Genomic DNA, 27,045 nt, shown 5'->3' with positions numbered 1-27,045 from the left:
CTGTCCCAGCACTGGCATAGGACATTATTTGTCCCTCAGGCTCCAATCAGGATGACTCCTGGTCGACTTAAAAGCATGTTTAATGATAGCCAGAGCTATTTGCTTAAAGGTCTTCCAAATCTGGTCTGTTTTAAAAATCCCTTCAGATATGCCCTCCTGGAGAAAAAGGAAATAACAAATGAAATCACTGGCATCTCATTTTTACATTCATGGGCTGGAGGTGTCCTCCCAGCAGATGGGCTGGGGGTGCTTGTCCTGTTCCCTTGGTCCTGGGGGAGAATGGAGATGGCTGTATGTGGTACTTGACATCCCGGAGCTTATCAAACATTTCAGGTGACCAAAAAACCCAAGTACCACCTTCAAGTTTCCCACCCACAGCTGTGCTTTCCCCTGCTCTAATATACCCCTAGGCTGCCCCTCCCCTACCCAGGGTAGAGGGCCTGTAATCTATCTCAAAACCTACTCATACATATATATATATATATATATATATAAGTAAAAATATATTTTAAAAGATATAGAATATATATTCCATAGAGGTTGATATATATATATATATATATATTATTTTCATTATTTTGTTGGAACTGAGGCTGGCTCGCTTGGGCTTTCTGCCATCTCACCAGCACCACTGAAGCAACAGGCAGAATTTTCCTGGAAAAATGAATTAGCAGATAATTTCCAGCCACTGTTGTATGGAGATGTGGACAGGACCAGTGTGAGGATCATATTTTTCCCTTTCTTTTTTTTTTTTTTTTCTCTCTTCTTTTTTAACCCTTGATGTGCTGAATAGTCAAACTCTCACTAATTTTAATTCCTGATTAGCTTCCCGAACTGGGAGCCAGTCCACACCGCTGCAGGTTTTCTAAACATTCTGGGTTGGCAGGCGCAGGGGGATTTCCATGGTGATACTACAGTCTCCGTAGGGCAAGCAGGCAGCAGTGGCAGCGTCTCTTTGGGATTCTCTGTGCTGCTCCTCAGCTTTTCACTTCTCCTTTGCTGGGTGCTGGGTCTGAGCCAGTGCTCTCCAGTTTGTCACCCTTGGGTACAGCCAGTAGTTTAAGGGCTGAGATGGAAGACGCAGCTGTGGCAGCCACCAACTGGGTTGGGGCACCAGCCTGAGGATGCTTTGTTCTGATGGTTTTAAGGTCTGGTGTCCTTTCCAGGTCTTTAGTACAGGAGATGCTTCACATGGTGGGAATGGACAGAGTTATATTTTTAAGATACAGTAGGCCTGTAGGAAAAAACAAATCAATTAATTTAAACACAATACGCATCATCCCTGGAAGTGTTCTAGGCAAGGCTGGACAACCTGGTCTATCAGAAGGTATCTCTGCCCATGGCAGGAGTTTGGAGTGAGATGGGCTTTAAGGTCCCTTCCAAACCAAACCATTCCATGGGTCTTTGATTTAGTATTGATGGTAAAAAACCCCAGTATTTGTAGAAGTCAGTGGAACAAGAAGCAGATGTGGGATGTCCTCAGTCCCTCCTGGGCATTTGGCTATTCCCATCTCCCACTCTGCACTGAGTTTGGTCCTGGGTAATACCCAAAAAAGGGGTCATTCCTTTACCTTTTTCTTGCTGGCAAATGTGGCCCAGAGGAGTGAAAGGCTTGAGGAGAGCCTTTCAGCCCAGTTTTGCGAGTCCTGGACAAGCACCCAGTTTCCTTTGAGGAATGAGATTTTGGAGGTTTACACTAAATAAGGTTTTTACTCACCCCAAGGTGAAGGCCATGGGGAGGATGGCAGTGGAGGTTCTGCTTCAAGGACCATTGCAGTGTGGAAACACCAGCTTGGGTTAAATAAGATGCTGTTGCTTCTGGTTGTGGCATGGGGCTGGAAATCACTGTAAGACTTGAAAAGATGAGGAGGAAGAAGAAGGATGAAAACTCTCTCATATTGAAGTCAACAGCAGGAGCACTCTGTAAGTTCAGTCTTTGCAAGGGCCCGGGCGTAGTGTGCAAGTTGCTGGATCGCATAAACCCCTTCTGTTTCTCCTAATGGGACCTATTTATAATTTGAGGGGTATAATAACAGTTTTCTGCCTGGAAATTTCCTTGGCAAGGTTGTCATTGGCTCACTAATAGGGTTTTTTTTACTGTTTTGTTTGCTCTGTAGTGTTTGGAAATGGTGATGTGGGGCGGAAGGCTGGAGGATGTTTATTTTGGGGAGATGCTGCCCTGTGGCAGCAGTTGGGGGACTGGTGAGGGGACATGCCTGCTGTGAATGCAGGGTTGGGGGAGGCCCTAGCCCTTTCCATAGGGGTTCTTAAGCCTCCCCACGTGCCTGTTTTTTCCTTTGCTGCAGCTCAGGTGATTCATGAGTGAAACTCCCTCGAGGCCAAATTTCAAATCTTTCCCAGGATTATCAAGGGAGGTGTCATAAGAGCCAAGCAGGAGCTGACATTCTGTACCAGCTGTTGCATAGCACCCTGTCCCCCCAAGATTCCTTTGGGGAGGAGAAATAATTAATAAAATTTAATAACATTTAAAAAAACCCCTGAAAAATGTAAAAACAATCTGCAAATGTTTGCTTTGGCCTTGTGACTATGGTGTGATGGTCCCCATGCCCCTGGGGATGGGACTCGGTGTGCAGAGGTGGGATTGGGCTGGGGCCAGAACAGAGTCCCTCGCAGAGGGGAACATCAGTGATGTCCCAGGGAGGGATTTCAGTAGGACAGATGTGTGGATCCTTGGGAAGCAGGGCAGGATGCTCTGCACCCATCCTACCCACCTTTCTCCATGTCGCCAGCCTGAACTGCTGTAAGAATGGTTTACCCTAGTTTTCCTAAAGATTACTTTCCCTTTGATTAGGCAAACAACATCAAGCCCTTAATTTGATTTAAATAAGCCTAGCACTTGCTGTGAAGTTTTTTTCCCTCCCTTTTATTCTCCCCTTTTCTAAATCCACTGTCCCTGCTCTTTGTGATCACAAATGATTAAAAGCTTTACAGGAATATTGTCGTCTCCCCCCATCCATTAAAGTTCTGCTGTGTTACTTGGGTCATATTTTTATTATGCTTGGTTTTTTCCTTGTAGAATAATTCTCCCTTCTCCTTATTAAACAATCAATCAGGTGAAAGGTATTATTTTTGTCCTGGTCTTCTGCAGGAGAGGGAGGGGATGCAGGTACCCTGCCCCACTTCCCGTTGATGTTATCCCTGTCTTTCCCATCGGTTCTCCCTCTGGAGCCAGATCGATCTTGTGACTTTGGTTTTTGCAGCGGAGGGAGGAGCATCTCTTCCCTGGAAGTGCTGCTTCCCGTGGGAGGCTGTGGCTGAGCAGGTTGGTGCAGCTGGAGCTCTCCAAGGGGCCACGACCAGCCCCACCGGGGCAGGGATTGTCTCTCCAGATTGCCAGAAGGCAACAGAACATCCATGTCATAGCAGTCATATTTAATAACAATTAGTGCCCTCAGAAACATGTATGGGCATCAAAGTTAAGGCTGTTTTCCAAACGAGTGCTTGGGGGGTTTAAGAAGGGAGTAATGCTCCCTGGACCAAGCGATGGCTGGTCCCCCAGCTCAACCTGGAACCGGGCATCGGCACCACCAACACCTCACTGTTTCCTGCCAATTGCAACAAGGCACCTCTTAACACAATATCCACAGAATGTCAAGTTCCCTGCTCCTTCAGGGAAGTGCTCGGGAAGCTGCTTAGGAGCTTGCAGGTGAAATGGTTCCTTGTCTATCTGTCTGTCCATGCACAGACTGCAGGGCTGGAGCAAGGAGGAGTGCCTGGTGTTGCTGCGGGCTCTCATGATGGTTAAGTTGGAGGTGCCTGGCAGAGCCCTGTCACCAGCATGTGGACGCCTGTGGTCTGTGCCCAGCTGCAGGACCATGTGTTCGGTTTCCTGCTTTATTTTCCAAGCTGGTACCTAGTTAGGACAGATTTTTTTCCCCCAGGATCATTCTGTGGAAGAAGAGTTGTCTGTAAACTTTGTTAGGAAGTGTCACATGGATGGAAGAGGATTTTCCTGTGTGGCTGTCAGCCTGGATGCCGCTTTGGCTCTACCATTCACAGGTGCAAGTGGTGCCCCAGCGCTGCTTGGCTGCTTTCACTGACCAGCAATGTGGGGTAACAACCTGGAGGGCTTATTCAGAGCAATTCCTGAAATTTAGTCATTTGTCTGCCCTCTCATTAGCTTATTGGAGACCCTCATAAGAGTTTGCGCAGAGAAACTGTGGCTACCCCATCCCTGGAAGTGCTCAAGGCCAGGTTGGACAGGGCTTGGAGCAACCTGAGATAGTGGAAGGTGTTCCTGCCTATAGCAAGCGGTTGGAACAAGAGGATCTTTAAGTCCCTTCCAACCTAAAACATTCTGTGATAAGATGTGCATGCTCAGACACCTATGGAGATGCCAGCACGAGGGACTTGTTATTTTGGGCCAAAATCCAGCATTTCCCCAGTTGCACAGACCCTACTTTGTGTTCAGATTCCTTCTGCTTGGACATAGGTGCAAACTGGGGCAGGAAGGTGAACTGGGGGTATTTCTGTTGCCTTTAACCCCTGTTTCCAGCAGGGCCAGGCAGTGTGATTATTGACTGAGTGGCAAATTGAGTTATGCATGGGCAACTTCATTCATATTCCCTGGCTCCTGCCCATCCAGCCTTGTTAGGGGTTCTCTGGCCTCTTTTATCCACTTGCGAGCACATGATTTACGATTTGGTTTGAGTGGCTTCTGAGCTAATTTGTCATCCTTTATTCGCAGGATTAAAGCTGGACAGTGCAATACTGCCCTCTGGATGGAGAGGCAATAGCTGAGAGGGATGTTTTGGTTGCTGGGCGTGATGCTGTCTCGGGTGTGGGTGTCCCAGCACTGGAATGGGGTGATTTATGCAAGGCGAGACCTTGCCTCAGTTTCCCCTGCAGCACCGGCATTGCTGTGGGTCGCAGTGAGGCCCGATGCAGTGTGCACCTGGGCACAGAAACCTGGTGCTGTTGCTGCATGTGTAACTGGGTCCCAGCATTTATCCCCTTTTTTCCCCATTTTTCCATGAGCGATAGAGCTTCTGGGGCTGAGCCTCTTCTCAGATGTGCAGTCCCTGTGCATCACTTGGTCTTGTTGCCACTGACACCCGGAATTGCAGGGTGGGATGATTTGATGTGGGAACTCCTTGCCATGAGCTGCATTTCTCCCCTGGGGTGAAAGCAGAGGACCCTGTGGTTTTGGCCTGTTTCAGGAACACTTTTGAATGCTAGGTTCTCCTCTTGCCCAGGGTGTAGGGAGGGAGGCACAAGGATGGCTGGCAGTGTCCTCATGGGGACACAGCCATCACCCCTAGCTCACAGCTGCTGTAAGAGCTTGGACACAGGAGTGCTCCACGTCTGCTTCAGCACTGTGTCCTCTGGCTTGCACAGCCTCAGTCTGCACATCCGGGGTGTGCCACCATGCAGCTGATCCAGCGCGCCCTGTGCAGTGGTGGCATCTCCCTGAGGGTGAGCCCCAAGGGTGGAGATGACCTGGCCGCTGCTGGAACACACAGCATTCGCTCCAGAGTTTGTTTACAGCTCAACAGCATCCTCAATTATCTGACTTAGCAGAGGACACAAGGGGATTATGGGGTTCAGGCTGCCCTGGCCCCTGTCCATGCCTCAGTTTCCCCTGTGTATCCGTGCCAGCATTGCTCCCATGGCACACTATGGTAATGGGTGGTGCTCAGCGCCAGCTCTCCATTAGTGACAGTCGTGCATAGCTCTTGTTTTTTCTGTTTTCAGGTGAATATGGCCCTGGCAGGGAAGCCTTTAGACGCGACTCTCACCACCTCCAGAGCTGACCAATGGAATATGGTTTTTCCCCAGAAAGACGAAATCATCACCAGCTTAGTGTCTGCCTTAGACTCCATGGTAAGAGGCCAGTGGTATCCCTGTCAATGTTCCCCTCCCTCTGTTGGCCTCCGTTTAGCAGGGCTGGCTGGGCGCAGGGCTGGCACAGGAGAGCTGGTGAGCTCATCCTGCTCCCCTCTGCTACTGGAAAGCCCAGGGAGCTGCTGGAGCTGGGAAATAAAATCCCTCTCCCACCTTGACAGCCGTAAGATCATAAAGTCAGCCCAAGTTAATCTCAGATGTGTATTGTTTTTCCATTAATATTTATGTTGGTATCAACTGAATGTAGGGTGGTTGTCTTTTTTTTTTCTTGCCGTTTTACCAATGTTACCATGAGCTTTTACACAACATCAGAACAATGGCTTTTTATCTTCAAGAACAAAGAAAATAACTTTCATATCTTTTGACGTAGAATTCCCTGTGGAAACCTTGCCTAAGTCAGCTGTGCTTACATAAACAAGATAACTGTCTGCATTAAGTCTCATGGACCAGAGCTAATCTTATTTTTAGCTGTGAATATGATCAAGAAGGGAAAGCAGATGTGTAGTAACAAATGTGTAATGCAATGAGATATGCTAAATAGCGCTCCTCTTTTAAAGTCAAGTCATATGTAATACATTTGTCTAGAATGTGTTTTCTTCTCTCTGCAGGTAGAGGTTTTTTCATTAATACCAATTTCCTTCTCTTTGACATCACTGCCCCAGTAAGGAGCAGGTTCCCTGGAGCTGACACACCCCAAGCAGCTTTGATGATTTATATACATGCCATCCCAAACAACATACTGTGTTATTGTAGTTTGACTTCTTAAAGAATATACATTATTCCGCAGTCTTCATTAGGTACTTACACCAGGGCTAGGGAGCCAGGCTACTCCTGAAATTCAGCCTTTATCCCAGTGCTTCACCAGTGCTAGGCTCTGTGCCCACTGAAGCCTAGCTGCCTGCATGCCTGGTAAATAAACTGCAAGGCCACGTGCACGTCACCAGGTGGGCTTGGGGTTTGGATTTGGTCTGCCTCCAAATTTCACATACCTTAGTTGTTGTGTTTATCTTTTGAGTGTTGGGCTTTTTGAGCAAAATACTTGTGTTTGCTACTGGGTTTTGAAGGGATGTTTCCTAAAAATATCTATTTTGGGGGATTTGATTTGGTGCATCCTTGAAGAAGGTGATCAGGAGGTAAAATGACCTGGTATAAAGGCTGGTTTAGGCCCACACAAGTGAAGCTCACTGTAGATGCATTCAGTGAGCTGAAGGTAGCTGAAGGGGGTTTAGTCCATGCTTTCCTGCTCCCAACCCCTCCATGGCATTGTTGATGTGTCTAACCGTGGCTGCTGCTGGAAAAATCCCCCCCTTTTTTTACCCTTTTAAAACATGACCTGGGAATAGCACCATGCTGTAGCTATGGGAATATGGCTCAGGCTGCCGGCACTGAGTAACTATTATAATATAAAAAATACTAATAAAAGACATATACATGTGTATTATGTAGAGCTGGAAGCGCACATTACATACAACAGATTAATAGAGGAAGTCTTTTCCATCTCTTTGTTGTTTTGCATAACTGTACAAGAAGAATCGTTCAACTACTCCAGACTTTGACCATATAAGTGTTCTGCAGCTGAAATAAGATTCTCATATTCCTTATTCCATTAGAGCTGGGGGAAAGTTGTTGTTGTTGGTTGTGGTGTGGGTTTTTTGTTTCTTTCTTTTTACAGAAATGTTTTCTTTTAAAGAAATGCTATAAAATGTTTACTTTTAGGATAGGAAAAAATGAAGTAAAATGTTGGGAATATAGTTCTTTTTTTCCAGCAAAGCCTAGCTCGGCCGGATATCTTTGGGAGCAGTAAAGTCACCAAAATATTTAGGGCATGTCATAAACCCATGAAATTCTGACCCAAATCAGAACATTGCTTTTGATAGGGGAATCTTTTGATGGGAACTAAAAAATCCCACTGGGAAATGGCAAGGATTGGGAAGCAGGGATGCTATCCTGTCCCGTGCTGCACTAACCTGGTGCCTCCCGCAGTGCTCAGCGCTCTCCAAGCTAAACGCAGAGGTGGCCTGCATCGCTGTCCATGAGGAGAGTGCCTTCGTGGTGGGCACTGAAAAGGGACGGGTCTTCCTCAGCACCCGCAAGGAGCTGCAGGCTGACTTCCAGAAGTTTTGCAGTGAGTATCCCCCACCAGAGATCTTCTCCCATGCCAAGGTGGGTGCTTCAGTTCTGCAAGCTGGGACTCCCACCATGCACAAAGTGATTGTGGTTTGGGGGGCACCACAGTGTTGTCTGTCTGTCCACGGGGCTGAGTGGTGGTTGAAGTGATGGCAGATGGGAATTGTGGTCAGAGCCTCTCCCTCCCAGGGAGGGCACTGTATGCCCTGGCTCTTCTCTCCAAAAGCATCCCTGAAGTGGCACAGGGCTGGATGGTTGCTCTGTTCCTCTGGCTCTGTTAGCCTTCAGCAATGCTGCAGGAGTGCTGGAGTGTTTTTGGAGGGCTTTGCAGAAATAGTTTGTCCAAGTGATCCCCCAGGAACCAAGAGGCTTTCTTGGTCCTGGGCTTTTTTCCTGGTTTTGGAAAAACAGGGATGGATTTGGTAGATGAAGGTGCCGGTTGTGGAATTGCTTATATTTTTGAGGGATGAACAGGGGTGACAGGATGCCTTGAGCAGGTGCAGTGTCCCCCCAGTCTTAGATCAGGTTCACCGAGTATCTGAGGGATACCTGTGTCTTGCAGGCCCCAGCTCTGTGCCTCTGCCAGCTCCCCAAAAACAGCCTGGGAGATGAGGGGAAAGTGGGAGCCGTGCTGTGAACAGGGACCTGCATTTCTTGGTCAGCATCATCCCCGGCATTCCAGCTGCTGCTTTGCCTACTCCATACAGGAACTGGGAAAGAATCTGGTTTTGATGATGCTGGGGACCCCAAACTCAGATCTGTTCCTATACGCTGCCCATGGTGAGATGTCACTGGAGAGAAATGACCCGGCTGTGTGCGCACACACATGGTATTGACAGAAACCATGTAGGTGCTTAATCCATTGGAGAGATTGTGCAGGAAGGGTTTGCTCTGGTGACAACACCAGTGCTGTGAAGCTGTCCGGGTCAGTGCTCAGCTTGTTCTCGGCACAGCTCTACAGGAGCAGCTCCCTGCCATGGTTCTGCTCTGCCCCTCGTCCTGCTGCCCTGGGCATCCCACTTGCACCCAGGAGAGATGCCATTAGTTATCCTCCATTGCATTCTGCAGGAGGCATTTGCGGGATGTTTTCCACATTCATGGGCAACTCTGCCTCCCCTTCCCACCACCTACAAGATGTGAATGGCAGTGGGGTGGCCAATGGGAAGGAGTTCCCTCAGGCTGAAAGGACTGGGGTTGTTCAACATGGAGAAGAGAAGGGTCTGGGGAGCCCTTAGAACCCCTTCCAGTACCTAAAAGGGACTTACGAAAAAGAGGGAGAGTGACTTTTTTCATAGGCAGATAGTGATAGAACAAGAGAAAATGGTTTTAAAGTAAAAGAGGAGAAATTTGGATTAGATGTTAGGAAGAAATTCTTTCCTATGAGGGTTGTGTGACACTGGCACAGGTTTCTCAGAGAAGCTGTGGCTGCCCCATCCCTGGAAGTGTTCAAGGCCAGGTTGGATGGGGCTTGATCTAGTGGAAGGTGTCCCTGTCCATGGCAAGGGGTTGGAACAAAATGGTCCTTAAGGTCCCTTCCAACCCAAACTGTTTTCTGATTCTGTGATATATTCTGGTCAGTGACTTATTGCTGTGCTGGGACAAGGCACCTGGCACTAGATCCTGATTCCCATCTCTTTGGTTTCATTTATACCTTTGTCAAAAAGAAATAGCTATGTCTGGTTGAAAGCACAAAATCTTGATGATGGTGTTTGGGTGAAGCAGCTGATGCTGGAGACAGGGTGAAATGTGATAACTCCGTCTTGAATTATAAATGGTCCAGGCTCAACTCAACTCCATAAAGCTCTTACAACTGGCGCGCAGTGGAAAGCATCCCTGTAAGTGCCTCTGATTTATGGTCTTGCTGCCCTCTTAGAAAGATCTGAATTAATCTAAAGGAGATATCGCTGGGAGAGGTAAGAAGCCTCTTATCTCTCTTGGGTGCACAGACCTCACTTGAACACCCTCCTTCATCTGAATCTCTGGCTCAGCCTTTCCTTGTGCACAGGGGGGACCTGACAGTGATCCGGATTAATGTCAGCAGAATAGTATTAATGCCCAGCTGATGGGAGAAGCAGTAGTTGAAGGGTGCAGATATATATGCATTTCATATATATATGGTATATATATATGGTATAACACCCCAAAAAAGTGGTAAAACACCCCAAAAAAGTTTTCCAGGGCCTGTTTTGCTGTTTCATGGGAGGCATGTGGAACTTGCCAGGGGTGGCATAGTGGCTGTCTACTTTCTTATGTCTAGTTCTATGGGTATCCCACGTGGCTCTTGACCCGTCCCTTTTCAGTGCTATTGTAGCCACAGGCCTTTTCCACAGGAAGGATTCATGAGCTCCTTCTCGAGCACCCAGGTGGCATGCAGGAGGCTTTCGAGGATGATGAAGGAATTAGTCCTTCACCAACAAAAATCCCTTGTGAATTACTGTGGATAGAACAGCAATAATGCACTTATATAGTGTTTAATTTTCTGTGCATTTAGAGATGCAAGGAAGTCACTGCCAAAGATATGCTTTATTTGAGGTTTAATGGGGGAAATTAGCAGGAAATAGCTGGTATTACTGAGCTACATGATGCTGAAGGGTAAAAAAGCCTCCAAGAAAGGCAGATTTTCTTTTCCTGCGAGATTGAAGGCTAAGCAGATTGAAACCAGAGAAAAGAAGTGTGCTGCCTAATTAATCTCAACAATTTCAGTGCAACTGAAGGGAAAAGCCAGGGAAAGCAGGGGGGCAGGCACAGGATGATGGACCCCACTGCTGGCACCACTGCCCATGCCAGCACTTTCTCCTGCACATCGGGGGTTGCTGGGAGGGACATGTTGAGGGTCTGGGTTGGGTGGGAGACCCGGGGGACCCACCTCCCTAGCCAGAGTCATCACCCATGAACCCTTTCTCACTACAGCGACTCCCATTTTTTCCTCTCCCCCTGCAGGAATCCAGCAAAGGAAGGAGCAGGACGCAGAGGCACAGAAGAAGGCAAAGGAGTGTGGGCGAAGGGTGCTCAGGATCTCCCCGGACCAGGGATCAGACGTGTACCTCCTCAGGAAGATGGTAGAGGAAGTGTTTGATGTGCTTTATAGTAAGAATCTTCATGCTTCCCTTTGGGGATATGGATTGCCCCCAGGGCTCTCTGAGCTGCCCAGTGCCACCACCAGATGGCCAGCCCGGCTCCCCAGCAAGAGGAAGTGCCTGCAGGTGCCTGGCACGGGTGGTGTGGTGGGATGTGCTCCTGCATAGTGTTAGCATCGCACTGAGATGGGATTTGGCCACTGCTTCACTTTCCAGTGCCCCAAACTGGGCCAAAAAATCCCCATGCTGGGGGAAACATCCTTTGTCGCCCTTGACCAGGGGAAGCCTCTGCTATGCCTGGGATGGGATTTCCAAGCACACCTTTATCCCTCACACCTCATCCATTTTACCTTTTTCATAGCGCTGTGTTGGGACTCTACAGACTCACTTCCCCCCTTTCCCTGGCAAATCTGTTTAGAAGGAAAAAAAGATGATTTTCTAGCAAGCAGCCCTGCAGCCCCAGCTTCAAGAGACAAGCTGGTGCTCTTCCATCCCCGGCAATAAACCTTCTGCAATTAAAATGTAGATGACCATATGGCTGTTGATATGGAACCCAGTGGGTTGCAGAGCTCCCTCCAGGCCCAATCTGTGGTGGCTTGAGTAGCAGCAGTGCCTTCTTCTCACTCAGGAGGATCCACTGGAGCCCCCACGGAGTGGCTGGAGGCAGCAACCATGCTACCGGCTCATCCTCTGACAGCATCTCTAGGGCTGTGCTGCTTGGGAAAGGAAAAGCAAGGTTGGGTTGGGAAAACAGGGCGACAAGCGTCGGTATTTTCACGTGGTGCTCAGCAGTGTGCTTTAGCCTACTGTGATCTTTTGGGGGAGTTCAGGCCATGTGGCTGGATCAGCTGCAGAACTGGGTGTTTGGCTTTCCTGGGTGCAGCTCCCCATCACCCTCTGCGATTCAAAGCCTGGTAGAGCCTTACCAGGGCTGCACAGGTCTCCCTGAACCCAAGGTGCGGGGCTTGCCTAGGTCTGTGTGTGGGGTTTGGGCATTTCCGCTTGACAGAGGGGGGATAATAGGAACTACCACCAACCACCTTGGGCTCACATGCAGGAGTTGCTGTTGCTGGCTGTCACACCTGCCACAGGCTTCACAGACAGAAAAGGGAGATGGTATCCCTTCCTCCCCCCCAGGAGAGACAGTCACTAAAGTTTTCTGAAACCATTCAAAGGATGTGGAGGCAATATTCCCATTAAGGGGGCAATCAGATCCCCTTGCTGCCTTTCAAAGGCTGGGCCCAAGTGTGAGGAAAGGGATGATGCAGAAGAGACAAGGGAATAGGATGCAGAGGACATTTTTGTGCTGGTGGATCCCCTCTCTAAGCTGTAGGTCTGCCGCTGAGAGAGTGCCAAAATTTGCTGTCCTCTTGGGAATATGAGAATTACTAAAATCTGACATACCATAAATGTATAATTGCATTAAAAAAGCTTGATCAGGATGCATTTGTGTGGGGTGTACAAACCAGGCAGGTAGCCCATCCATCAGGATGATTAGCAATGCTCTTTACCTTGTTGAGGTCTGTGGAGGGGCATGGGGACAAGCTGGTCCCCAGTCCAAGTTGGCCAGCACTGCTATAGCAGGAGGAGGTCAGGCATCCCTGAGCCAGTGGTTTTGGCTCTGGCGCTGGGTGTAATTCTGCCTTTGCTGCTGCTTCAGTAGGATCAGCTGTTTCCATCCTTGAGCTGCTCTGTGGCGAAACCTGCCTAGCACTCCCAGCATTCCCACTGGAAAGAGCCTCTCTTGATTGAGTGGAGAAATAATACATGTCCAAGGCTGATTCTGTTTCCAACAGTGAGAGGACTGTGAGAAATTGTTACTGTTCTTATGGGGGGCTTTTTATCCTTTTAGTCACCTCCCATCAACAGGGATTGGAAACAAAAAAGTCTTAGAAAATTCTCCGTCAAAAAGGTTCCCTCCAGAGCCAGGTAATCTCTGAACCAACAGGATGAATGATTATTGGCTTCTATTAAACAGACATTAATGATGATTATTGCCTCTCTTTAGCTAAACTATAAGCCTCTGTGTGGCAGTGCTAGGCTTGTGAAGGTCACTTTGACAGTAACATGTTCCCCATTAAAATATGTTTGGGGAGTTCTTGGGCATTGGGTTGATAAGGAGACGCTGTAGGCATCAGGAGCTTTTCCTCATCACAAAGAGAGGTGATGGAGGGAGGTGGAGAACTGCTAGAGCCAGCAGTTTGGGACAGAGAAACTGTCAGCTTGCAGAAAGTGAACTCGCAGTGTTTGTTCAAAGGCTCATTTTGAAACTTCAGTTATTGGCTTAATTAAAATATTATCCATCCCATGTATAAGGAACCTTGATGGCTCGTGCAAGTTGCACATTGTTAGTTATCATGTGTTCCTTCAAAGAACATGTTGAAGAAGCCACTTTTAATAAGGACTTGCTGACAGTGTCACAAGATTTACAGGGTTTCTGTAAGATATTTAAGTGTGGGGTTTGGGGGTTTTTTTAAGAGGAGAGAAAAATGAAAATATTTAAAAGAAAATCCACAATATAAAATCCCACAGTAACTTAAATGTCCAGTACTCTTCTCTGCCTGTCCCTCAGCCTGGAGACAAAGGTGCAGACACCGTGCCATGCTGCCAGATGTTCTGCGTCTGGATACTGTGTTGCCAGACCAGTCTCATTCCTTCATGGCTGTTTCTTCTGCTTCATGCTTTCAGCACCAAGTTTGTTGCTTCCAGTGGCTTGGGTTGATTTCCAAAATAATTCTTCCACAGAGAGCAGCTTGAGGGTTTTGGCCATTTCATGGAACCCTTCAGAGGGGACTGTTTTTCTGACAGTGTCCTGCCTGGAGAGCACCATAAACAGCCGTGGTTTGGGTACGTGGGCTCTTTACCTCATTTAGAAAATTCCTCTATAATGGCAAGGCTTGCTGGTCATCTCTTGCTGCCAGGGAAGGGAAAGCACTGTGCACCCAACTCCTTGAGAAGATTTTGGTGTCAGAGGTAAAATGGAGCCAGGCTCATGTGATGGGGACATGGGGGGACTCTGTGGCCATTGTCGAGGGGAGCGGGTGACAGTTCTGGGCTGCTGGAGGTGATTGTGTGGTCAAATGGATCAATATCCAAGCTGTCTGAATGGTGGGATGGAGGGAGATTATTGGGGGTTTTTTTCTTGTCCGTTAAAGTGCATCAAAGCTGCTTGATAACAACAGCAATCAAACTACGGGAGGTAAAATAAGAAAACTGACTGAAAATAAGGTTCCCAGAATCTCTCAGTAAACATGAGATAAAAATCATCATGAGGCCTTCAACCTTCTTTGTCAGCTTTCAGCTCCCTCCCAGCTTGCTGGTGGCCATGTACCTCACTGGCACATTGCTGGGAACTCCCAGGAGTCAGCTTGTGCCAAATGACCCCAGCTGAGGATTTTACTGTGCAACCTGAATGATGAGACATCAACTTTTTGGCTTTTATGAGCTTTTTATTAATTAGTGCTTTTAGAAAGAGCTTGGAGTGCCTTGCATGCTAAGTGCAGAGGTAAGAATGGGTCTTCTTCTCCTAATGGTTTTGTTGTTATTTCTTGCTCTTGCATTTACTGCTCCAGCCTGGCTCAGCTGTGGTCGGGGGCGCGGGGTGTTTGTCAGTGTGTAACTCTGCCCCCTCGCCAGGTGAAGCCATGGGGAAGAGCAGTGTGGTCCCTTTGCCGTACGAGAGGTTCCTGAAAGAGCCGGGCTCACTTGCAGTCGCTGGCTTGCCTGAAGGGATCAGCTTTAAGAAACCCATGGAGTACGATGTGAAATCCCTGATGGCCATCCTAGAACACAGCCACAGCATCCGCTTCAGGCTTAAAAGGTAATTTTGGAGATCCCCAAGGGGTGAGAGAGCAGCAAGCCCTTGGGGTAGTGGCTCTTACAATGCTGGCAGATGGTGAAGATTTCGTGTGGCACAAGCAAGAGAGTCTCTCCTATGTCCCAGCTTCTCTCCCAGACCCACAAACCTGGGTCCAGCCATGCCAAACCCAGCCTTGCACAGAGATTTTTTCATGTCGTGGGGCTTGAGACCATTTCAGGCTTGTTTCTTTTAAGTGTATGCAAACATGCAGATTAACTGCATCGTTTTACATGTCTCTGCCAAAATTTCCACTGCAGTAAGCTAAGTGCTTTTCTTGTTTCCAGAGGAGTTTCTGGGGTAAGTGCTGCAAGTGTCTTCCCAGACTGAAATAGGTTTTTTAATGCCAGATGAAGAGGGAAGTGGGAGACTGCGACAGGACAAACTCCCCCTTTTGGCCACATTTACACAAGGGGTTTGGTCGTTTTGGGTGCGTTTCCCTTGTGTTTGCCTGGCTGGCAGCACCTCAGATCCATTCAGAGAAATGCTGAGCACTCCCAAATACCTCATCTGAAGGCTTGGTACTTCTGGAAAATCAGGCTGAGACAGCTAAAAGTAGGACACACAGAATTTGAGGTGTCTGCGAGCTCGTGGCCGCCTGTCTCATGTGGAGCGCTTGTATTTCCTTGGTCTGTAGCTCATCCCTGGGCTGACTGAGGTCCCCTTTGAACATGCCATGGGTGCTGGGGGCTGGCACAGGCAATATAGCCAAGTGGTTGTGGTCACACAAGGTTTTACCTCTCAAATGCATCAGGCATGGAGCTGAACAGCTTTGCCTTAGCTAATACAAACACTTTGAACCACCATAAGACCAACCAGATCCACTGAAAGAAGACAAGAACGGTCCAGGTGCCTGAAGATGCTCTGGAGCTTGGGTGATGGATGTAACTTCTAAATCATAGAATAGAACTAGAATAGATCCATAGAATGGCTTGGGTTGGAAGGGATCTTAAAGACCATCTTGTTCCGACCCCCTCAAGGACACCTTGCACTAGACCAGGTTGCTCCAAGCCCTGTCCAACCTGACATTGAACACTTCCAAGGATGGGGCAGCCACAGCTTCTCTGGGCAACCTGTACCAGTACTTCACCACCCTCGCAAGGAAGATTTTCTTCCTACTATCTAATCTAAACCTACCCTTTTCAGTTTGAAGCCATTCCTTGTTGTCCTGTCACTCCCTGCTTTTGTCAAAAGTCCCTCTCCAGCTCTCCAGTACCTTTAAGTAGTGGAAGGCTGCAGTAAGTTCTCCCCAGAGCCTTCTCTTGTCCAAGCTGAACAATCTCAACTCTCTCAGCCTTTCTAAATAGGAGAGGTGCTCCAGCCCTCTAATTGTCTTCATGGCCCTCCTCAACAAGGAGCCTGGCAGCCAGTGATGCAGCATGTTTCACCCTCCTGGGCATGGCTCTCCTTCCCCCTCCACATCCTTGCTTGTTGAGGCTTAGCAATGCCTTGGGCCCAAAGGAACCTGTTTTCCCTCCTCTTCTCCCTTCCTTCCCCTCAGGCCAGCAGATGAGCCCAGCCGAGAGCCCAACCCCAGCGTTGAGTTAACTTGTTCCTCCCTCGCCTCCAAGGGCAGCCGAGACTCCGGTGCCAACGGCCCCATGGCCAAGCCTGCCACTCAGGACACCCCCTCCGCCATTGCTGTCACCAACTTCCTATACAGCGTCTCGCTGCCCACTCCTGTCGCCGTTGACCTCAAGCAGGAGGTGTCCTCGGGGCTGCCTGGGCCGACCGCGGTGGGCGAGGCTCTGCTGGCCCGGCCGGCAGGAGAGCTGAAGGTGCCTTCCTCACAGGAGTACAGCGACTGCTGTGGTAATAGCCTAGAGTTTGCTCTAAGATGAGGGCCCTGTGCGCAGCCCATCCCGGGCACTGGCAGGGGACAGGCCGGGTGTTTTGGTGGTCCTCAGATGAGTTTGGCCCGAATGAAGATGAGTGGAGCCCCTGCCACGCTGCACTGCCCCAGCCCTTCCCTGGGTGGCTGCAAAGTGCCAACGGGGCACACCTCTATTTTTGCTCCAAAATGCTGGGTGCTGCACTACCAGGTAGAAGGACAGCTGGAATGGGGATGGGAAGGGTCGGTCTGGTCAGCATCACACCGGGAGTCACAGGCCAGGGTGCATGGAGGAGAGAGAGAAGAGTCAGGTCAGTGTCACTGGCGGGGGTCAGCACCTGGAGTCTTGTTGGGATGCCTGGAACATTGGTCAGGCTCTCATCAGCCCTTTCTCCTTGTCTCCCCTCTTGTCCAGGACAGAAATCATCGGTCTCCGGAGGTCCCCTCATCCAGAATGTGCACTCATCCAAGCGCATCCTCTTCTCCATCGTACACGACAAGACAGGTCTGTGTTGTGCTCTAGCGTTGGAGGCAGTCGGCAGCCGTCTCTTAGGGAAAGGTTTCCTCTCATCTCTCCCCAGCAGTCTCGCAACCCTGCAGGGACTGCATGCTCTGCAAGGACTTGGCAATGCTGGAGATGATGCAGGAGGGGATTTTTTTCCCTTTCCTTGATGCAACATCTCATGTTGCAGCCCAACCTTCATCTCTGCTCAGGTCCATCCTTGCTGTCTCCAAGATGCTGCCAGTGGTTGTTGAGCACTGCTGGCTGGGTGGGAATTCCCATCTCTGCTTCCTGCACAGGAAGGCATGGCTTTGGGAGAGGCTGTTTGCCCCAGCTGCAAACAGCACATACCTGCTGAGAACTTGGCGTTATTTCAAAATAACTAAAACCCACTAATCCCAGTGTTATTCTGCAGCGGTGCCTGCAGGGATCAGCAGTGGGGAGGAGACTGCCATTTCCCCACCTCCACTCCACCCAAGGAAAATGCAGCCTAAAAATGCTGACGTGTTTCCATCAAAACCCTCACCTGCCTGCTTTAAAGAGGAGAAAAAAACATGGGTGGGAAAGCTGGGAAAGAGGAGGAGATTGAAAAGCTCCAGTGTGAAATGGCTGTTCCTTTCAAAGGTTCATTCCAGGTGGAGTTGGCTCTGTCCCAGAGGGTCTTTCACTGCAGGGTTTAGAAATTTTGTGGGGTCATTTCTTAGTAATTTGCTTTTTGCACATGCTCTGGAGGGTGCTTGGGGCTGAGAAAGCCCAACCTGGCAAAATCTGCTCAGGAAGAGGGAAATAAGTTTTAAAGCAGCAAAGTCTTGTTCGTGCTTCCCAGCACTTTGTGGGAGAAAAGTGCATCTGCTGTGTACGAACCATATGGAAGTTTCTTATTTCTTGTATTTTGTTTTGATAGATAAGTGGGACAGTTTTATAAAAGAAACTGAAGATATCAACACCCTTAGGGAGTGCGTGCAAATTCTGTTTAACAGCAGATATGGTGAGTAGGAGTTAATATCCCATTATGCATCTGCAGCGCTTGTGTATTGCATATCATTATATAGCAATCATTTTTGTTCCCTAACACAGCAGCAGAAGCCATATGCTAGAGCTCCCTGCTCTTCCTAACACATTTAGCTCAGCAGCTTCCAGTCTTTGGGTGTCTGCTGAAGGTTATGTCAATATTTCCATTTGGAAACACCCCCTCTGCCGTCAAGGAATTTATCACTGGGCTGTAAAGCATCTCCGGCTGGGAGTGTGGCATGCCAGATCAGAGTACCCGGGGCACCGGAAGCGGTGACATGTAGCCCTTTCACATTAACATGGCAGGTAAAAAGAAGGTGGTTGTTATTGCAGCTGCTTTTTTTTCCATCTGCATGGCTTACAGATGTCATTGGTGCTCCCTTTGCAATGGGCAGTGCTTCAAGGGTAGCTACTGGGCATTTGAGCAGCTGGAAGCTTGGGAAATAGCTTGGGAATGGGTTGATGGGCTGGCTCTTCACCTGTGCCATCCCCATCAGTCTGTGTAATTCATGTAATTCATGTGTCACCTGTGAGTTATATATGGGCTTGAGATGAGCCCCTTAACTTATGATCAATATATGTGGTGCTCGAGTGTGTACAAAGAGTAACAGAGCTGGGGAAGGGTCTGGAGCGCAAGTCTGATGAGGAGCAGCTGAGGAAGCTGGGGGGGCTCAGCCTGGGGAAAAGGAGGCTCAAGGGAGATCTTCTCACTCTCTACAATTACCTGAAGGAGGTTGTAGCCAGGTGGGGATTGACCTCTACTCCTGGGTAAAAAGTGACAGAATTAGAGAAAGTGGCTTCAAGTTGCTTCAGGGAAGGTTTAGATTGGATATTGGGGAAAATTTCTCCCCTGAAAGGGTCATCAGGCACTGGAAGAGGCTGCCCAGGGCAGTGGTGGAGTCATCATTCCTTGAAATGTTCAAAAAATGTGTAGATGTGGCACTTGGGGACATGGTTTGGTGGTGAGCAGGGCAGTGCTGGGTTAACAGTTGGAATCGATCTTAGAGGGTTCTTCCAGCCTTAACAACGATATGATTCCATGTGCTACGCAACTTGTGAGGCATAGAGCTCACAAATCTGCTGTGGTGGGTTACAGGGAGTTTGGGGATGGCATGTGGCTCACCCTTGGTTTGAGCATCATTGGGCATGTTTGGGAGTTTTGGAGGACGCAATTAGCTGTGTTTACTGCTGCTTTCTCTCCTATTGTTCCATTTGGCATGGGAGATCTGCTCCTGGGGCTCACCTTCTGGGACAAGCAAAGAAGAGGACAGAAGACACTTGCTGTGCCTGAGTTCAAGCCTTTACACCTTCATTTTAGCATCTGTAAAAGAAAAAGTGCTTGTGTAAATAAAAACCATGTGTTCACCTTTCAGCTGAAGCCTTGGGGTTAGACCACATGGTCCCTGTCCCATACCGGAAGATTGCCTGTGACCCTGAGGCAGTGGAGATCATTGGCATCCCGGACAAAATACCCTTCAAAAGACCTTGCACCTATGGTGTCCCCAAACTCAAGCGGATATTGGAGGAGAGGCACAATATCCATTTTGTTATCAAAAGGTGGGTGGTGAGGAAGGCAAGGGGGAGTGCATGGCTTGAGGGTACTGGGGACTTGAGCTGTGTTCCCTCCGTTGCTCACAGGGTTTGTTTTGACACCCAAAAGTCATTTCACCCTTTTTCATGGAAAAGAGCTGAAAGCTCTTTTTCCCCCACAAACCTCTGGTTTTCATCTCTCTTTTTGTAAGGATGAGACAGGTCTGGCTGTACCATGGTCACCCCCAAGCCCTGCCATACTGTTTTAAGTGATGATGGCACCAGAAATTGCTCATGCCACCCCAAGCATTTCAGGTTGTTACAGCACCCTCTGATCACAGCACAACCCTTTCCAATGGCATTTGGTGGATGGAAGTGGTGCCTGGGTGGGGGGAGGAACATCTGTATCTATGCTGCACAGGGATTCCCTCCACCTTGTTTTTCGTTGATCACTTGTGCACGTCCTCTATATCTGGTGACAAGGATGGGCACTGTGTCTTGGTGTCTGCATTTGCACTAGAGTAGGAGGAGTGGATGCATTCCCAGTTATGTCTGTGGCATGCAATCCCTCTTTGCTTCTCTATCAGGAAAATCTGCTTTATAATATATTTAATTATTTAGTCCCTGCCTGTGTAGCACTTGTATTGTTTCCCTGCTAGAAGTGTGAAACTATAGCACTGAAAGATCCCAGCTAAGTCTCCCAAGGGCGCTAAAATCACCAACATCCACGGAACTCAGGCATCCTAAGAGGAATTAGCTTTCCATATGTCAGCTGCTAGAGGAGCTACTTTCTCCCACCCTGCTCAGGCTGCACCAGTCTGGATCAGGCCCTGGGATATGGCCCTGGATACACTTTGCTCCCATAAGCAAAGTTGTGGGTAGCACCAAAATATGATATTCAGGAGACAGGTGACATCTGGTAGATGTTCTGTCTTGGGAAGTGAAGGTCCAGCAGCTACTTTGGTCCTGCTCTCTCTCTTGGTAAAGCCAACCTATAGCAGCCTCATTTAATAAGTTAATTAAATTAAGCGAATGATTTATAAGTAGATTTAGAGGTGCTTTAGGTAAAAAACATATGCTGTAAGGTTGATTGGTTGCACAACAGGCTAGAAGGCTTTTTTTTTTAAACTGAAAAATTCATTCTCTTTCTTTAGAGAATTAATAAAACCACTATTTTGACTTGGTTTAATGCTGTTCATTAATAAAACCTCCAATTCAGTCATTAGAAGCACCTATTTCTAATCCTTTTTTTTCCTTTCCTCCTAGGATGTTCGATGAGAGAATTTTTACAGGTACGTTCTCCATGTTCTTTGATTTATTGCCCACAAAATTAAACTATTATCCAGAAAGCAGAGTCGAAATAATGTCGTCTGTAAGCAACGGAAGTGCAGGACACATGCAGTTATGCTCAGTGAGGAGAAGCCTTGTCTGTGCCCTGCACCAGGACATGCTGAGATTTCTTTTGCCTGGGATTGGTGCAAGCTCTGTGCTCCCCTTAAAAATTGAGTTTTGAAGGTTTAAGCGAGAATTCCTGTTTTGTGAGGCTGGGCTGGCTCCCTGCACCAGGCTGAGTTGCAGTACAGGCAGCACACAGCATGTTTCTGTGCTTTCAAGAAAATCATTGCTGTGTTCCTCACTGGTAAATTATTATCTTTTTTTGTCTGGGAAGTGCTAGCATCATCCAGCTGCTGACTGTTTTTAAAAGAAAAATAACAAAAGTCCATTTTTTCAGTGACAAAACCCTGATGAGGGAGTTCTTTGACTTTCTCTGCTCTGTGTTTTCACTCCTTTTTCTCTGAGCTGGAGAGGCCAGATTAAGTCTTTACTGTGAGGGTAGTGAGGCCCTGGCACAGGTTGCCTAAAGAAGCTGAGGATACGCTATCTCTGAAAGTGTCTAAGGCCAGGTTGGACAGGGGTCTAGTCCAAGCAACCTGGTCTAGTGGAAGATGTCCCTGCCGATGACAGGGAGTTGGAATGAGATGGAAGGTCCCTTCCAACACAAACTATTCTGTGATTCCATGATAAGTACTTCTTGGCAGATACAAGGAAACAGGTACCTGTGCTGTCCAACTCAACCCTCACTCCAGCAGTGCCCTCATCACATGCCCTCATACACACCTGTAATATGGCACCGCATCCAAATTTATCATGCCCAGCCCTGCTCCTGGATCACCTGGGCTTGAGGTGTTGGGGTATTGTTTGTTTTTTTTCTCTCAGCTGCCAACCACACACACACTTGCAGCTCTCCAGACACCTTCTTCTCAGATATCTCTGCCAGCCAAATTATCGCTCTGGTCCCATGACAGCCCCAGCCCTAACATTGCTCCCTGGGCATGATGATGCTGAAGCTACCCAAAGGAGACCTCCGGCAGAGCCTGAAGGGGTCCCCACCTGCATGAGGGGGTTCTTTGTCTAAAGTAATTTTTGGCTTTTTTTTCTCAAGAAAAGGATTTCTTTAAGCTTTAACCCATCCCCAAGGGATGGCGCACTGAACTGTGTCTTGGGATGCTTGGGTTTTCCTTGCATAATGGCTGCACAGTGTCTGGGGGAGGCATCATGTACATCTGTACATCAGCTCAGGAGCTGCTGATGGAGAGCACTGTGCTGTGAGCTCAGGGGTTACATCGCAGGGAGCTGCAAGTAGAAATTAGGAAACGAAGAAGCAAAACCAGCAGAACTGGGGTGGGTAGCAGGTTATCTCTCTTGACTGGTCCCTGCAGGGCTACTAGAAGCAAAACCCATTAAACCTGTCTTTTTGTGGTTTGCATCAGCACATCAGCCTGTGCAAAAAAAAAAAAAGCATCTGCTGAGTCAGGAGGTGCCATTTCTGCAGAGACGCTATTTTCTGAGTGAAGCTGTATTTTAAGTTGCCAAGTGCAAAGTATCTCAAAGGTTCCCCCTACAATTTTGCTCGCCCTTTCATTAAAATACCTACTACTGCTTGGAAACCTATTTTTGCTCCTCCCCTGGGTAGCAGCTTCAGGCAGGCTCTGCTGCTGGAAGAACAAGATTTGGTCCATAGAAAGCACAAATTAAAAGGAGCCCTTTGGACTGTCGGTAGATAAATAGTGTCTTTAAGGCTCTGTATTGCTGCTGGTCCCATTGCCAGAACCCTGCCCTTCCTGGCAGGCAGGAACCAAAGGGACAGAGGATTCACATTGCCATGGATGAGATATGTTTTAGAAGGTGGGGATATTGCAATGGTGCTTTGAGACCAGCAAAGGGCCTTTGGCAGCAGCTGTTTAACAAGACACCTCTGTGGTTTCTGCAGCCTCACAGTGTAATCTCATTCTCTCCTTCCCCCAGCCCTCATCCTTCAGCTCTTTGCTCACCTTCCCTGCCTTATTGCACTTCCTACCCTGCCTTCAGATTACTCTTTTCATCTCCAAGGTCATTGCTGAGGCTTCATTTCAGCTCCTTTCAGGCTGCTGAGGAACAGGGAAGGGAGAGAGGAGGTTTTTCATGGTGATGGGATACTTTCATTCCTCTTGGTGTCACTGCCTGTGGGGCTTGGAGCTGCACGACAGGGCTGCCTGTATCACTGATACTCTGGGTTTTGCCAAGCTCCTATCCAGTGCAGCCCATCCCTTTCCTTGGAACAGGGCTGTCCCCACTTAAAGGTTAGTTCCTACAGTACTGGTCCCTGGCCCTGGGTTTTCTGACCCTAGTCCCTACCTCTTGGAACCTTGTCCTGGCAGCCAGCCCTTTCAGGAGATGCTCAACCCTGGCAGGGCTTCTCAACACACACATAGTTAATGCAGAGGTTTAAGCAAATGTCTTGCTATTATTTTAACATGTAAACCAAATTAAATCTGCACCTGTCTCTTTGCAAGCAGGTGACACTTGAAAACCTGTCCCCCACTCTGACCTCAGCTCTGGGACTAGGAGGGGACCAAGCTCCATCATTGACATGTCCAGTTGCTAATTCTGTTTTTGCTTTTCCTCCCAAAACCTGCCATGCGCACCTGGCACCAGGAAGCAAATTTACCAAAGATCCAACCAAGCTGGAACCCTCCAGCCCCCCCCGGGAGATTTCCCCTGAGCCACACCGCGGGGCTGTGCTTGACCTGGCGGGGACCTCTCAGGCCAACAGCAGGTAAGTGAGACTTCCGACCCTGTCCCCTGCCAAGTGACATTCCTCAGAGCTATTTGGGGAGTGTTAGTGTGCAAAGCAGGTTACTGCTGTATCCATCAGCAGTGTGCAATGCATGCAGGAGGTTGCCATGGATGTAATTCAGTAAGCTGCAGCATCAGGTCCATGTAGGTCCATGGTGGGAAGGTGAGTGATGATGAATTGATGTTACTTTCCTGCCTTCTTAAAATCCCACTGTAATGGTACAGCTAACCTGCACAGGAGGAGGCCAAGCAGCCCTGTCCTTTTGCAAGCCAAAAGTTTGGAATCATTGATTTTGAACAAAACCGATGAAATCGGGGCCATGCCTGGGCATGGGTTATCTGTTGGAGCCCTCTGGTGTTAAAACATGACCTAAGGATTCACCCTCAGCCCACACCATGACAGCATCCTGCTAATTAAGTGTTGCTTGCTTATAAAGCTCACAGGGAGACTAAGAGTAGATTTAATAAAGACTGGGTTATAGAGTTCAGCAGAGCAGGAAACTTTTTATAAGAGTACCTGTTTCTGTTGCAGTGATGCCACAAGCTAGACAGGTCCGTGCTGGCAGTGCCTGTGGAACATATAGGCATAGCATACAGCTTTCCAACCCAGACTAGGAGATCCAGGAGGTGTTTTTCTCTGTATAGCCCCAGATTCCTTCATTCTTGCTTCAATGGAAGCAAGGTATAATTTAGTCTTTAAAATCACTTTGAAGAAAAGAGGCAGGGCATCAGTTTATAGCAGTATAAACTGCTCTAAGACAAGGAGCCTTCTCCTGGCCTTGCTTCACACAGCAGGCTCAGTCATGGATGGGGTGAGAAGTGCTCTTCAGCCTTTCCATCACAAAACCTCACTACCCAGCACTGATAGCTCCACCAGCTGGAGCTGTTGACTGTGCTATGCGGTTGATAAGTTCTGCAGGTCAGGATGGGATACAGGGTGACTTGTCTCCTCCATGACATCTCTTGGGTTCCTCTCATTTCTTGGCTTTTCATTGACATGAACCTGTGACAGGCTGGAGTCTCCTCTGGTTCTCCTCAGTGCTGTTTCAGGTTTGTCCCCTTGGATGTGGCTGCCACATGCCCCTTAAGCTGTGCATGCTCCGGGCAGGGGAGCCTGCATCAGTAGGGCAGGCAACAAGTGAGCCCAGCAATGTGCCCAGCACTGAAATCTCCATCTTCGGAGGGCAGAGACTTCCTGACCTGCCAAGTCCACAGGACTGGCATTTGTCTCCAGCCTTCTGGGTATCTTCAGCTTCAAAGGAGGGTTTGCAGGAGATTTTACTTTGTTCTTCCTGCAAATGAGGAACCTCTGTGCCTTGGTAGGAGCATTTCCGTAGCAATGGTCCACTCAGATCGGAGTCCTACTCCAGGCAAAGGGCAGTGCCCAATACTCCAGGAGAAAGACCAGACACGGTGAGGGGTAACGTGCTCCCCATGGAAGCCCTCCTCCCAAATTTCCTTGGTAAAAGGTTGACTTTGACCTGAAGTGGGAGAGTTTAAAACCATTTCCAAGGCTCACCTTCTAGACCAGTGATCCTTTCTACAAATACCACATTTAGGAAGAACATTTCAAGAATACTCCTGGCTTGTTCTGTGGTTTGTTCTGCTGACACTGCTGAGTGGATTTAGGCGAGTGAGAAGTGGTTTTGAACATCACTCCTAAGCCAATAGGGGTATTGCACTGGCTCAGAAGGGTTTTCCTTCCCCATGAAGGACCAACACTGGGGAAGAAGTGCATTTCCAGAGTGGTTCCTTGGGTTCCTTACTGCCAAAGAGCCATGGTTGTTCTTGTTTAAGAGAGAGACAGAAAGCATACACATCCTGAGAATGCTAAATAATCTCATTTGGATGCTGAACACCTTGTGTAAATTCCTGAGCATGTGAAGTTAACTGTAGATGGGAGATTGGGATAGTGCCCAGGTTTTGGGGAAAAAAGGCTTTGAGCAGTAAAAATATTTACCAAATCAATTGAGTTTTTTCTTTTATCCCTCTTTGCTTTAGCTCCATGAGTAACCACATTGTAATGATACCTTATGCACTCCTCTCTGTCACAAAGGGATGGAGCCAACCAGGTTTCAGGCTTAAAATGTCTCTTGCTTTCCAGAGCTCTCTGCTGTGGTTCCATCTGTGAGTGTCTAGAGGCAGGACTGCCATCAGTGGGGTAGCAGGACCAGGGTGGATTTGACGGCAGGGCTTATTCACAGAGAAACTCACAGACCATGTCTTTCCTTGCAATCATGGATGCCGTGCCACTATTGGGACCTTGGGTGCAGTGACCCTGAGGACCTGTCCTCAGCTCTTGCAGCCCTCTATGATGGAAGGCAGGGTTTCCCCTTGTGAAGTAAGATACATGCAGCTATTCCCCCAAAATGCTAAATCAGTGGAAAGAATTCAAAAAGGTTTATTCAAAGGCAAGAACCCTAGAAACTCACAAAGAATATTCTGCACCAGCAGTGGGAGTGCTGGGCCTGAGAAAGTAATGCCTCCTGATCTTTTGCGGGCTTCTTATCTTCTCTGGCCTCCCTTCCCCAGCCTCCAGGCAGTCACATCCTGTAACACCACGAGGGTTTATCTCTCCTCAGACCAGAGAGAGAGAAACTGCTGCTTCCTCTCTGGGACACAGGAGGGAAAGAAACACTTCCCCCATCCTTGAAAAAGGGGTTTCTTCTTAGGCAAAAAGTCTCCCTAAGCGACATTTAATTAAGCTCTAATTTTCCCATTACAAATTCTTCCAAAAAGGGGTACCTATTCGTACATCCCTCCTGCCAGGATTGGTTCTACACACACCACTGTGTCTGTCTTTTCTTGTTCCTTGACCACCTCTCTTGTCTGCCTTTCCCTTCCAGGTCTGAGAAGTGTAGTGTTTCTGAAAGCTGTGAACCAGGTGAGGAATAATTCATTTTCTCTTGCAAAACAGTGATATTGGGGGACAAACTAGAGAAAGATGCCTGCAAAGTAACTTGGATGTGTGACATCTGATTGCGGCACAGTACAGTTCTCTAACAACTTTATCCCCATTCAATAGATGCAGAGATGAAGGCTCTTACCGTGTGACCCTCCAGCTGGGGAGGTCAAAGTGCATAAATTGAAATAATGAGGCTTAAGCACATGCTTAAATGCAAAGCAAAAG

At 48.3% G+C, this 27,045-nt stretch overlaps 1 protein-coding gene across 8 annotated transcripts in view; it reads left to right on the top strand.

Moving 5' to 3' along the window:
• The window catches only part of GTF2IRD1 (GTF2I repeat domain containing 1), a 70,515-nt gene that overhangs the window by 16,873 nt on the left and 26,597 nt on the right, over positions 1–27,045 (top strand). For all 8 annotated transcript variants that reach the window (XM_027669922.1, XM_027669926.1, XM_027669920.1 and 5 more), the window contains exons 2-12: positions 5,716–5,844; positions 7,849–7,990; positions 10,933–11,079; positions 14,706–14,889; positions 16,427–16,737; positions 17,172–17,261; positions 18,163–18,246; positions 19,643–19,826; positions 21,066–21,091; positions 23,775–23,895; positions 26,762–26,799. In XM_027669922.1, coding sequence (XP_027525723.1) covers positions 5,722–5,844; positions 7,849–7,990; positions 10,933–11,079; positions 14,706–14,889; positions 16,427–16,737; positions 17,172–17,261; positions 18,163–18,246; positions 19,643–19,826; positions 21,066–21,091; positions 23,775–23,895; positions 26,762–26,799 — 1,450 coding nt within the window. In that variant the 5' untranslated portion in view covers positions 5,716–5,721. The remainder of the gene's footprint in view (positions 1–5,715; positions 5,845–7,848; positions 7,991–10,932; positions 11,080–14,705; positions 14,890–16,426; positions 16,738–17,171; positions 17,262–18,162; positions 18,247–19,642; positions 19,827–21,065; positions 21,092–23,774; positions 23,896–26,761; positions 26,800–27,045) is intronic.

Source organism: Corapipo altera, unplaced genomic scaffold (assembly GCF_003945725.1).
Source record: "Corapipo altera isolate COAL_440 unplaced genomic scaffold, ASM394572v1 61548, whole genome shotgun sequence".
Classification (NCBI taxonomy): Eukaryota; Metazoa; Chordata; class Aves; order Passeriformes; family Pipridae; genus Corapipo; species Corapipo altera.
The sequence above is the reverse complement of the archived record's forward strand: the minus strand, read 5'-3'. Positions and strand labels throughout refer to the sequence as shown.